The 13068-nt window shown below is 43.4% G+C and overlaps 1 protein-coding gene across 49 annotated transcripts in view; it reads left to right on the forward strand.

Moving 5' to 3' along the window:
* MAST4 (microtubule associated serine/threonine kinase family member 4) overlaps positions 1-13068 on the forward strand; it is a 589108-nt gene that overhangs the window by 550299 nt on the left and 25741 nt on the right. For all 49 annotated transcript variants that reach the window (XM_085002340.1, XM_085002344.1, XM_021076752.2 and 46 more), the window contains 7 exons: positions 334-466; positions 1400-1565; positions 3402-3503; positions 9131-9253; positions 9417-9529; positions 11356-11483; positions 12121-12356. In XM_085002340.1, coding sequence (XP_084858466.1) covers positions 334-466; positions 1400-1565; positions 3402-3503; positions 9131-9253; positions 9417-9529; positions 11356-11483; positions 12121-12356 — 1001 coding nt within the window. The remainder of the gene's footprint in view (positions 1-333; positions 467-1399; positions 1566-3401; positions 3504-9130; positions 9254-9416; positions 9530-11355; positions 11484-12120; positions 12357-13068) is intronic.

Consider the following 13068-nt stretch of genomic DNA (forward strand, 5'->3'; position numbering starts at 1 on the left):
CCCTTTCTTTGCTCTTTTCTCATTCTGAAAATGGAAGCATGTCGGAGGTCCATACTTAAATTTTTCTGAGAGCTTCAGGTTGTAGATGGTTCTGTATGTGGCAGCCCCAATGAAGTTGAGCTGGACCCCCGTCTCCAGCCCTCCCTTGTGAATTACACACAGCTGCCAGACACATATTTAGCATCTTTGTGTGACTTCATCTCTTCACAGGCTGGGTTTTGTAATAAAGTTGATACTCAACAGTCTTATAGGTTGACAGTGGGAGAGAGAAAAGGAAAAAAAAAAAATGAGCCTCAAAGCAAGTGTCATAATATATGTCCTTCTACCTCCTAGTTTGTTGGTCACCTCGATGGGACACATAAAGCTGACAGATTTTGGATTATCCAAGGTGGGACTAATGAGCATGACGACCAATCTTTACGAGGGTCACATTGAAAAGGATGCTCGAGAGTTCCTGGACAAACAGGTAAGCTTGTGTGCTGCTCAGTTCCAGAGAGAAATAAATACAAAGTACAGCGTTGCCAGTGAAAGTCAGAATCGACTTGCCTAGGCCATCTTCACGTTAGTGCTGGGACTTAGATGTCTGTATAAGCCTTACATTTAATACAGGGAAAATTGCTTCCATTTTTCTCCCTGGGCCTCTTAGAACTGTCTGTCCCTCCACATTCCTCCCCTAACATTATGGTCTATTAGTAAGATGAATGATTTAATTGCACGCAAGTGAGGGTGTGAGAGAAACAAATGGAAAATTGTTTTTGTAAGGAATTGAGGAGTCTCTGTAGAGTCCTCATGAAACTCATGAGGCATCGTACAATCAAGGGTGCTAAAATCGAAGCCATGGCCCATTTCCCTTTAAGCATGCCTCATTACCATGTGCCCACAATCTGCTCATTGTACACTTACTTAAGGTGAATACATCTCAGCTGTCATGCTTTTCAGAAGTAACCAGGATGTGAATATACCTCGGCCATGTCAATGCTAAAAGTATTTCTGACAGTGACACATACAAAAAAAAAATATATATATATATATATATGTATATATATATATATTATTTTAAATGTAAGGATTACAATTTTTTTTAATATTATAAAGTCAGTCAAACTACCTGAAAGGATCAAACCCTCCATTTGCAATTAGACATTACACATAATTTAACATTAGAGCAGCCTTTTAAACTTTGCTTTATCTGTTATTTAAGTGTAATTCATCGCCTTTGGCATTATAAATACTGCCTTGGAACTGCTGTTCTTTAGTTCTTTGCCCAGTGTGTGGTTCCGTGTGGTTCCATGTGGTTGAGCAGGTGCACTCTGGGCAAAATAATTGATAGTTATCCATCTTGCTCATTTTAATTCATGTCTAATATTCCAATTATTCTAATATTTCAATCATCTTTTAGGTCTGTGGGACACCTGAATACATCGCACCAGAAGTGATTCTGAGGCAGGGCTATGGGAAGCCGGTGGACTGGTGGGCCATGGGGATTATCCTCTATGAATTTCTGGTTGGATGCGTGCCATTCTTTGGGGACACTCCAGAAGAGCTATTTGGACAAGTCATCAGTGGTAAATATCATCGGGAATTATCTTTAAACCACTGTTGGGAAGCAGCTATTTAATGTATTTCTGCGGAGCATTGCTGTTTTTACTACTAAAATGTTAACCTGTATCACATGGTTTAGCCACCAAATTAAAAGAACTCACTCATCATAGCACATAACCGACTTAAACAATCTCATGAGAGCAATATGTGTTGGAAATTGAGCTGAGGCAGTTTTGTTAACATGGAATTTGGAAATGTACTAGCGATGTAACTGATTTTTATGGTGTGCTTCTCCTGCAAAAGAAATTGGTGTGGGATTTGCAAATGATTTCACTGCTGTCCAGCCTTGCTTTCCATAACAGGAAAGTTGCACCAGGGAAGAGAAGGTTAATGTGGGTAACATTCACATAAATGGGAAAAATGGCTAATGGCACAGTGAAGAAATTAACAAAAATGTAATAAACCCTAAAACAAATGTCTACCAAATAATAAATAATGAGAATGGGGAGGAAGCAAATTTCATCCACAGATTGTTAATGATTTCATTGGTAGTTGTTATGGTGTAATGTTATTTCGTAACAGCTGTTCATCTTTCATTTAAATTCAATAACCTTTAGATCTTAACCTGCAAGCTGACCCTAACTATTGTTATGCGGCTTGTGGCAAAACTAAATGATAATTAAATAGGCTCTATTCCTACCCTACCTGCTGTTTTTATAAGTTTCCCCCAAGCAGAGATCAAAAAGCTTCTCTTCCTCAAAGTTTGTCAGTCAGCACTCGCATCTTCATCACCCATCTCTGGACCATTTTGGACCGTGCTTACAGGGTCCAGGAGTGGAAACTGGGGGACATTTCCTTTTACTGTGAGGAGTTCCTTAATTATAGCATTATGTGCCTTCACGGACTTTTGCAAGCCAGGCATATTTGTAAACTTTAACAAAGTGGATTTGTGAGTTGCCTGCAGTGTATAACCCTTTTATACAATATCTGAGCTATTTATGGATTTATAACTAGGCTGTTTTCTGATATACCAAGGCCTGACTAGCAAGAGGAATCAACTGTTTAATTAACACAAGCAGCAAATGGTGGCTTTGTTCTCTCGATGCCTTACGGCTCAGATGCATATGCATGTTTTATTTTCCAAATCAGATTTAAACTGCAGCAGAGGAAGCTGGAGGCAGGCACATGCAGAAATAACTCATGTTTTTTATTTCATTTCCGTGCACACACAGGCATGCACACCTATCTTCAGGCAAACCCCTTTAGAATGTAGAACATATTCTAATATTCATGACAGATTTTAAATACTTCCATTACTATGATTCCTTTGGATTTGGACTTTTCCTTTGTCTCTGGAAATAGTTATTTTTACAGAATTACTTTTTGCTTCTTGGAGCTAAAGAACTCTAGGGCTGTGGCCAGATTTTCAACCGAGGATGATAGGAGAGAAAATCTGACTCCCAGATGAGCCATCGATGAGCTATCACCTAAAACACAGGTGTTTAGAGTTTCCACTCTATTGAGTCTTCTTAATAACTAGAGGACCAATTTGTAGTGAGTCAATTCTATCAAGGAAAAATGAATCAAAAAGGCAAATGAGAGGTAGTACTCATGGAAATATTCTCTCCCTGCCTTGTGGAAAGCTGTGCTATTCATTCCTTGTGAAATAGTGCTTCTCAAACTTGACTGGGCTCAGGAATCAAGTGAAGATCTTGTTAAAATGCAGACTCTGATTCAGCAGGTCTGGGGTGGGGCCTGAAATTCTGCTTTTCTAGCAAATACCCAGGTGCTGTCCATGCTGTTGGGACATGGACCACCCTTTGAGCAACGAAATTTTAAACTACGTTTCTTCCTTCTAGATGAGATCAACTGGCCTGAAAAGGATGAGGCGCCACCACCCGATGCCCAGGATCTGATTACTTTGCTTCTCAGACAGAATCCCCTGGAGAGACTGGGAACAGGTTAGAGCACATATGTTTTAATTTTGCTAATATGCGAGAAGTAATGTCAGCGTGGCGCACTCAGAGGTTTTTGTTTTTGTTTTGTTTTCTGCATGGGAAACATCTGTTGGTCGATGTAGAATATGACTACAATACGTTATAACAGTAATATTTTGGATTTTTTTTCTGATTCACAGCAGTAGGTACGCTGGGAGGGCCAGCGACTATTGTTCCATTGTTTGTTTGTCTTCGTTTTTTGGCATTCTTGTTTTTGGCAAAGCAGGAATTATTTCTACTATGTTTCAGTAAATAAAATTTCTCTGGAAGAAAACCCCAAGGCCACATGTCCTGAAAAGCATGAATCGTACAAATTTGAAACGGAGGATTAGCGCTATAGAGGATGTTTTTCGTTGTAGTTGTTTGGTGTTGTAAACATATATATATATATATATGTATATCTCCCTAGAAGGATTTGGCCCAGCATGTTACTTTCTGCAGGGTTTGAAACAGGTTGTCAATACCTTGAACTAATTACTGGAAATGAGCACCTGCAGTTATACCAATGCCATCCCCTCCTGGCGATTGGCACCAGAGCCCAAGAAAGAGGATTAAAGAACATTGACTTACAGGATTAAGGAGATAGTAGATTTATTTCTTATGGATTATTTTTCCTGATTGTTCTGCTACCAGTTTTTTTGTTTCTGACAGCTCTTTTTCCTTTTCTTTCTTATGTTCTGAATAGATGGACTTAAAGGAGTTCATCTTGTGGCTCAGCGGGTTAAGAACCCAACATAGTGTCCACAAGGATGCAGGTTTGATCCCTGGCCTTGCTCAGTGGGTTAAGGACCTGTCACTGCCTCAAGCTGTGGCATAGGTCACAGATGCTGCTTGGATCCAGTATTGCTGTGGCTGTGGTGTAGGCCTGTAGCTGCAGCTCCAATTCAACCCCTGGTCTGAGAACTTCCATATGCTGCATGTGCAGCCATAAAAAGAAAAGAAAAGAAAAGAAAAAAAGACTAGACAGACTTAGAGATCCCAGGGTAGAGTCCTAGCCAACCCCAGTGTGTGAATTTGTCTAGATGAGACTAAATATTAAATTGACATACACATCACACACACACACCACATGCACACTGTATCCATGATTTCCATCAGTAAAAATTGTTGACGTGATGGGTTGTTTACTCTGAGCTATTTCATTCCACCCTGTTTTACTGGAAAAGTCAGAAAATCGTGAAGTGAGAACTCTCACCCATTTTACAACAGCTCCAAATCTGTATCTTACATTGTTCTCCACATCTGTTTAATTTCCCCAGTTGGAGGGCTCTGTTCTTGCTTAAGTATGGAATGCTATGCTACCTGGAGTTTATGACGATGCATTGAAATCTTTATTTTGTAAATGAAGTTTTATTGAAATGCGGCAATGCTGTTCACTCACATATTGTTTATGGCCAACTTCATTCCGCTCTGGCAGAGCTAAACAATCATGACCAGCTGCGTGGCACACAAGGCCTAAGATGTTCACTGTCTGGCTCTTTACAGAAAAATCTTGGAGACCTTGCAGTAGAGAATCCAAGAAGTTTTCACATCAGGACTCAGTTGGGAAAACCGATTTGAGTTGAGTTACATACTGGAGTACCATATGCTCTTTGCCTTTTTCAGTGGATGAGTGGGCCTTTAACTAGGAAAGGCAATATAGTGGACGTTTAGGGCATAAACTCTGGAGTCAAATAGCCAGAGTTTAAATCTGACCATGTGACCATAAGCAGGATGTTTTGCCTTTCTGTGCCTCACTTCATCATCTACACAATGGAGCTTATAATGAGTACCACTACCTCCTGTGGTTATTGTGAGGGTAAAAAATCATCTACTCTGGCTCTTAGGACCAGAGGTGACACTGCCAGTATTGTCATTTTTTTTTCCCCCTGTATATATAATCTCATGCTTTCTCCTTTGGACATATGAGGCTTAGAAAGGGTGGTGGTGCCCCTACCTTTGAGCTAATTGAACTCTTTGAACAGAGTGTTTTATCTTTCTCTCCCACCCTATTTGGTTTTCCTTAAGTCTGAAGTGTCTAGGGAACTTATTTCCCACCATCTGTGACCTGCAGTCAGATTTGCTTTAGTCGTTCAAGAGACAGGAGTAGCTGTCCAAGAATGGGTATCACTGCTCTGTGTGGAGCAGAATTTTGAGGAGTGATTTTACTCACTCAAGCCAAATATGAGAAGCAGTGGCATTTGAAGATTGTCCTGCTACAATACAAATAACCCTTTATATATCCTAATCAGCTGTTCCAGAGAAATGATGTCCTAAGGTATGGCTAAAGATAAGAATCAACACAGCCCTCTAAAGAGTTCCCTTCAGGGTTCCTGTGTCATTTTGGAGAGTTTTCCTACTTAATAATCTGCCCACTTCCCTCCTCTAAGAACACGTGGACTCTTGATTGGACTTGACTTAACAAGGCAGGCTGGGATGGCGGTCAGTGCATCCACGTTTATACATTATTTGCTGCAGGTTATCTCTGCACATTTCTCCTTGACCCCTGCTTTCCGTCTTTTTGGGGTTTGACAGTTTGAGAAACGAATCTCCTAGCAGAAGCTCAAAAGAGACATTTATAAGACCCTGCCCAAGCTCTTAGCCTTGTCAAGGAGTGCCTGCCAAACAGGCAGGGCCAACGTGACAGGTTCCAGTAGGGCCTGGAGAATGAGGCTGAGAATCCCGCAGGCCTGCCATGCTGCTTCCAATGACAGCGTTTTGGATTTAATGCATATTTAGCGGGCAAAATAATGCACCGTGAAAATGTGTGAATGCACATTTGCCCAAGAGACTAGAGAAGCTGAGAAAAGGAGTGTGAAGAACATAATGGATGTTTAAGAAACTTCTATGAAAGGAAAGAAAAACTCAAGGGAGAGCATGGGTGCCAAAGCATAGCTTGCAATTTGGGAACTTGTACTTGAACTCGGCTTTTGAACTTGTAGAGTTTTGAGTGGCAGCTGAGCCCATTGGACTTGAGAGCTGCCAAAGTGTGACTGACCGCCCACCCCTGAGCCAGCTGGGAGATCGTGAGTCATCTCTTCATTGTCCAGCGTCTCAGTTTCCTAATCTATGGAAATGGGCATGTTCCACACCTCCCGCGATTTTTGTGATTTTTCTGAGTGTAGACACATTTGTGAAAGTGTCTGGGACATGAACCTAGTGCATAATAGGAGCTCAAGAAATGGTCACTTTCCCTTCCCTTCCTGACATGTGATGAGTTCCTGGGTCTGATGATTTGTATTTGGTGCATAACACCATCGTCTGTGTTATACCCACAGTTGAGCCCAGAGTTAATTTGTCCCCAGAGCATCTCGTTGATTCTTTTGTTCCCCATCTCTCGAAAAAATGCATACGAAACAGGACCCAAGGGTAAGCAGCTGCTTCTCAGAGGGACACCAAGGCCAAAGAGCGGAACTGTGGGCTGGGTCAGCCGTGGACTGGGACTCCGTGGGGAGGACCCATTTGTCATCATCCACAGAGGTGAAGCAAAATGCTCTCACCAGTGAGGGTCTCAAAGGATGTCAAGTCGGGAATGAAAACCCAGACCCTCTGGATGTGGTCTGCAAGTGGCCTTTGAGGTGTCGAGTCTAGAGGACTGTGCTTGTCTGGGTAAAGTTGATTGACCTGGAAGTGTCACAGCTGTCACTGAGAGTGGCCCCATGAGCAGCCACAGAAGTGGTGGTCGTTGCAGTGTAGTGTGTGGTGGGCCGTAAGTAGCTCTTAACTCTGGACCTCGGTATCACCGGCACAGTGAGGGAGTTGGATCGAGAAATATTTAAGCCCTTTTAGCTTCTCCAAGAAAAGACCACTAGAATAAAACACCCCTGGCAGCTGTGTTTGGGGACATGGATCGTGCTAGATGAAAACCAGGTGGCACGGAGGACGAGGGCGAGACTGTGCAGAGGTGCTCAGGAGTTGGCTGTTTGGCTCAGTTCCCCAGAATCAGCGATTGTGAAGCCATTTGCAGACGGATGCAAAAGAGATGCCAGGGTGGGATCCAAATTAAAACATGCCTCCCCTTGATGTGGCACGTGGCGCTATGGCACTGAGGATGGACCTGGGTGTTCTCCGACAGACCTTGGCTTGGCCCCTCTTATTCACTGCTTGATCTTAGCCTGGTATTCTTTACTGCTTATCATTACTGTCCCCATTCAGACATGGAGCCGATAATGCCTGCTTTGTGGGGTTCTTTTCCAACAGTTTAATTAAAGGAAACAAGTGGCCTCTAGCACCTAGTGTAGTACTTGTCCGAGTTGGCCCTCACACCACTGCTGCTAATGCTATTGCTGTTGGGACCAACATCAGACTTGAGTATTGCGCTGTAAACACTGGAAAAGCCTGGGTGCAGTTCTCGATGAAGATTCTAGTCAAATGCTTTGGAAACCATCCTCCCTTTTGGGTGGTGACTTTCCTACTTTGCTTTTTTTCTCTCCATTCTGTTGTTTTCAGAACAGTGGTTTTCCCTGGCTAGGTTTGGAGCTGTAGCTAGGCTGCCCCTTGAGCACCAGGGGCCTGGTGGGACCTGAGTCACATCTGTGAACCTGACAGACAGCTCCCCCGCCCTGAGATCCAAGCCCATTTTTCATTCCACTTGCATTTCTCATCCCGTTCCTTCTGTACCCCACTGAGGACGGGATGAGAAGCCTGGGTGACAAGTGCATTCAAGAGGCATTTCCATCACACTTAGGGGAGCATCTCCTGGTAGGGAAGCTGATTAGACCCCGGTACTAGTCTTCAGAAATCTCTCTTCTCAGTATTATTTCAAGATGGATTCTTCTTTGTCTGCCCCCATCAACAGTGTATGTGTTGGTGGCAGGCAGGGACCTGATTCTCACGCTGGGACTTTATAACATGTGTACCATCTTCTGTTTACCTGAGGGATCATATCATCTTTTGATGGGGCCTGCCCTTCAAAATCTCTCTTTAAAATCATGAACTGAATTAAAAACCTTGTTTCACTAAATTGTGTTCTCAGGCTCATGCGGCAAAAATAAGCCTAAAACTTAGGGACTTTGATTGATTTTCATTACACGCATTATAAATCCATCAAACAGGTTTGCCAGTGTCTTAAGAAGCTGTAATCCGCAGAATCTAATTCCTACCAATGTTAATGAGCAATCCAATAAAATTGAATGGTCACTGTTCTGTACTATTTAGGAAAAATTCACCTTTATTAAAATCTTACCTCCGGAGGAAATACTGCTGTGGACTCATTCTGCACCTTGTTAGAATTTCTTCAGATTTGTAATGAGCAAGTCTCCTCTGGGCCAGTGTGTGTCCACATCGCCAGGTTCAGCGTAATGGGATTTTAAGTGGCTGCATCATTAACCTTTGAAAAATGGAGGAAGTCATGGAAAAATTAACAAAGAGAAACTGCCATAACAACTGCTGTTAGCAAAATCAAATCTCCCACTGATAAATTATGGGAAAATTTTTGGAGGTTTTGGTTTGCAGAATGAAAAACATTTCCATGATTTCTTTAGTTCGCTTTTGATAGATTGTGGTTTTTTTTTTTTTTTTTTTTTGATGTTCTTAAAAACGGCTGTTTACCTTTCTGCGAGGACGATTTAACGCTTTTCCCTCTGTTCTTCCCCTCCACTGCCTACCCCAAGGTGGTGCATATGAAGTCAAACAGCATCGATTCTTCCGTTCCTTAGACTGGAACAGTTTGCTGCGACAGAAGGCAGAATTCATTCCCCAACTGGAATCCGAAGATGACACAAGTTATTTTGATAGTACGTGCGTTATCTGACATAAAACATTATTTGGCCTTTACTTTGTAAGAAAATCAGCTCTGCTTTGGATAGGACCTTCCAGTCCTGAACCATCATTTTAAATATCTAAATTCAAAGCTGAAACTCTGAGTAATTGGAACTGTCCCCAAACATTTCCCTGCAGCTCGATCAGAGAAGTACCATCATATGGAGACTGAGGAAGAAGATGACACAAATGACGAAGACTTCAACGTGGAAATAAGGCAGTTTTCCTCATGTTCCCATAGGTTTTCAAAAGTAAGTGAAATGGGGCATAAACACAGAGGGCCTGCCCCCTGGCCAGGTAGTTGGTACCTTGAACAGTGACACGGGACTGTAAGAAGCAGCTATGGTGTTTGGGGGCTTGGGGGCTTTTTTTAGGGGAAAAAGTGACCCCACCGTCTTAATAACCCAGAGTCCCTCTCCCCCTGTAGAAGTATTTTTCTCTGTTTCACTCTCTGCAGATTAGTATCTTTTTTCTTGGAGTCAGAGGCTTGCATTCATAGTCACCCTTAGGAGCATGTGGTACCACCTATGTGCTGACTTTGCTTTGCGTGCCCTGGTCTAGCTCGGTGCCGGGGAGGCATCCTCCCGTTTCTTTCCTGTTATGATGGAGAATGTTGAGCTCATTGTGCTCGGAGCCCTCTCCTAGTATCCCACAGAGTACACCACAAAAGAGAAAGTCTAGTCCTTGTTTTAAGCCCAGACCCTTGGCCCCAGTTGACTGCAGAATGACAAAGTCTTATAACTGGTGATAGAAAATTCATGTTATATTCAAGAGGCAGTAGGAAGCCAAGCTAGAATTTTGGAAACGGTAGAAGATAAAATCAATGGAGAAAGATACTTTTTTTTTTTATATAATTTATATTTTTGCTGCTGGTGGTGAGATTTAAAAGATAAACAAAACACCTGAGAGTCCTGAGATGAGGCAGGGCCCTAGGAACATGGAAATGAACCTAGAGGGCACCCTACCTTCCTTTTGCTATTTGCAGCCGCAATATATTTTCTGTTGCCATGGCATTTTCATGATTATGATGTAGCTTTTCTATAGCATTGAGTGATTTTAAAGCATTCTGCACGTTTTTCTAAGTGACTACCCAGAGTGTGGCCCACACTGCCCTCCCTGTTAATAGCAAGGACATAGACATAGGGATTTCCCTGGAGGGGATGCACAGGTCTGGCCCAGAGCCAGGACCAAAATCGCTTCAACAACAGGGAGCACGGGCTTTCCCAGTACCTGTCCTGTGGCCGCTCGAAGCCAGCCCGCAAGCTCTGTTTCCTTCCCACTGTCTCCTGTTCTTTAGCCACCTTCCTCCTAATCCCAGGAGATCATAGGTGGTCTCAGGGCCACTTCCATGGGAGCAGCCAGGGGCTGGATGTGGCAGTAATGAGTACTTCCTGGGCTGGGCTCTCAGCTCCCTATTTCACCTTCCATCTTTCCTGGGCGTCAGCACAGGTCCCAGTTTGCCTAAGCTCTAATCCCCTTCAAAAATCCCAGGACCCACATAGGAAGCTGCCTGTCTGTAAATGTGATTTATAAGCCAAACGAACACCTCTGACTCATAATAACCAAATAGGCCCTGCATCTCTCCCCTACCCCTGACACGATTTGAAACAGGTCATTTATTCTTCTCTTAGCCCTCAGTTCCAATTCATTTTTTCTCCTTCCCGCCCCTGACTGGTGGCCATTAAATCTTTTTCCCTGTGATTTTCTTTCTCGGATTGACTTCATGGTTAAAAAGTAATCTAACATGTGCATTGATCCCAGGCCTAGAAACCCCAATGCATCTATGGATTTTGTTTGCAGATACAAAGTCCATGGTGAGATACGGTGAGAGGGTGGTGAATTCATAGCTCCCCACTCGAGGGGAAAAAAAAAAATTACACATTGACCACTCATCTCAGGATTCAAGAAAACAGCACTGGAAAGTACTGAATACACCGTCCAAATTCAAACTTTAGTCATAGTCTCAGGTTTTTCCCAGGATTTGGGGATTTGTTTTTTTTTTTGTTTTGTTTTGTTTTCTTTTTCTGACAAACCCTTTCAGGAAGATATTAATAAGCACTGCCTCTTCGCCTTGCAGGTGTTCAGCAGTATAGATCGAGGTACTCAGAATTCAGGGGAAGAGAAGGAAGACCCTGGGGAGAAAACCAAAAACACCACGTTGCCGTCCACGGAAACATTAAGCTGGAGTTCCGAGTATTCTGAAATGTATGTGAATTGCCTGTTAAGAAATATCATAAGCAGTAGCTCCCAGGACAGTGGTGCTTCAATGTGAGTGTGCATTTGAATCTCCTGGACAGGGAGTTCCCGTCGCAGCTCAGTGGTGACAAACCAGATTAGTATCTATGAGGACGTGGGTTCAATCCCTGGCCTCGCTCAGTGGCTTAAGAATCCGGTGTTGCTGTGAGCTGTGATGTAGCTTACAGATGTGGCTTGGATCTGGTGTTGCCGTGACTGTGGCATAGGCCGGCAGCTACAGCTCTGATTCGACCCCGAGCCTGGAAACTTTCGTGTGCCACAGGTGTGCCCCTAAAAAGACCAAAAAATAAAAAATAAAAGGTGGGGGGAATCTCCCGGGGGCTTGTACCATCAGATTGCTGGGTCCATTCTCGGAACTTCTGACCCAGGAGATCTGGGATGGGGGCTGAGAATGTATGTTTCTAACAAGTTCCCTGGGGATGCTGGTGCTGCTGGACTGGGTACCCCCCTTGAAGAATTGCTGCCCTTGACATGTCTTGGTTAGGCTATCTCAGTTCCACTTTGACCTGGTTTCTCTCCCAGTTCACCTGGAACACAGTTTCCTAGTGTGTACAGGTCTGTGACTTTGGTTTTGTTTTTAATTAAGGCAACAGTTATCCACATCCAACTCTTCAGATACTGAAAGCAACAGACATAAACTCGGTTCTGGCCTGCTTCCCAAACTGGCGGTTTCAGCAGAGGCAGAACAAGACGTGGCGGCTCCCCACCCCAGAGAGCTGCACGAGGAACCAGAAAAGCCAGCCCTTCCTCCTGCAGAGAGTGCTCAGGAGGAGCCTGAGGTCAGCACCCCGGCCAGTACGATCAGCAGCTCCACCCTATCAGGTAAGACCAGGGCGTGGTCCAGGGCATGGTCTGCCATCCAAGCATCACCTACCACACTGAGAGGTGACTGTGGATGCTCACATTTCCAGGCCTGGCCCAGTCTGGTAGTGACAATGGCCGTTTTGTGCTGCTAGACTCTGTCCGTGGCCCCACTTCTTGTGCTTGGTGATGGGCTCCTGAGACCTGAGGTCAGGCGTCCCAGACACCTCTTTAGCGCATGGCCATGCAGCTGATGGGTCTTGCTTCACCTGAAAGCTTCACGTCTATAGCCAGGTTTCATATGGGTCCTTTGCAGGCCATTAGAACACCCTAGGGGCTCTGCTGTGGCTGCAAAGGCATGTCTCGTGGGGTTACATCTAACTCAAAGTTACGAGTGAGTGGCACTGTCGAATAGTCAAACGGTTGTGATGGAACATGACAGAGGATAATGTGAGAAAAAAAATGTGTGTGTGTATATATATATATATATGCATATATGTATATATGCATATGTATGTATATATGCATAGATATATACATATATATGTATGACTGGGTTACTTTGCTGTACAGCAGAAATTGACAGAACAATGTAAATCAACTATAATAGAAAAAATGAAGATTTAAAAAAAAAAAGCCAAATAGTCAAAATTCCTCTCAGCGGTGTCTTAAATCATCACCCATAAAGTACAGTATAAGCCACTTGAAATGAGTGGTTGTTTCTTTGAAGGAC

This window comes from Sus scrofa, chromosome 16, assembly GCF_054392235.1.
Source record: "Sus scrofa isolate SSC_HxYL_T2T_F1_AM1 chromosome 16, Sscrofa_HxYL_maternal_Yorkshire_Landrace_v2.0, whole genome shotgun sequence".
NCBI classification, from domain to species: Eukaryota; Metazoa; Chordata; class Mammalia; order Artiodactyla; family Suidae; genus Sus; species Sus scrofa.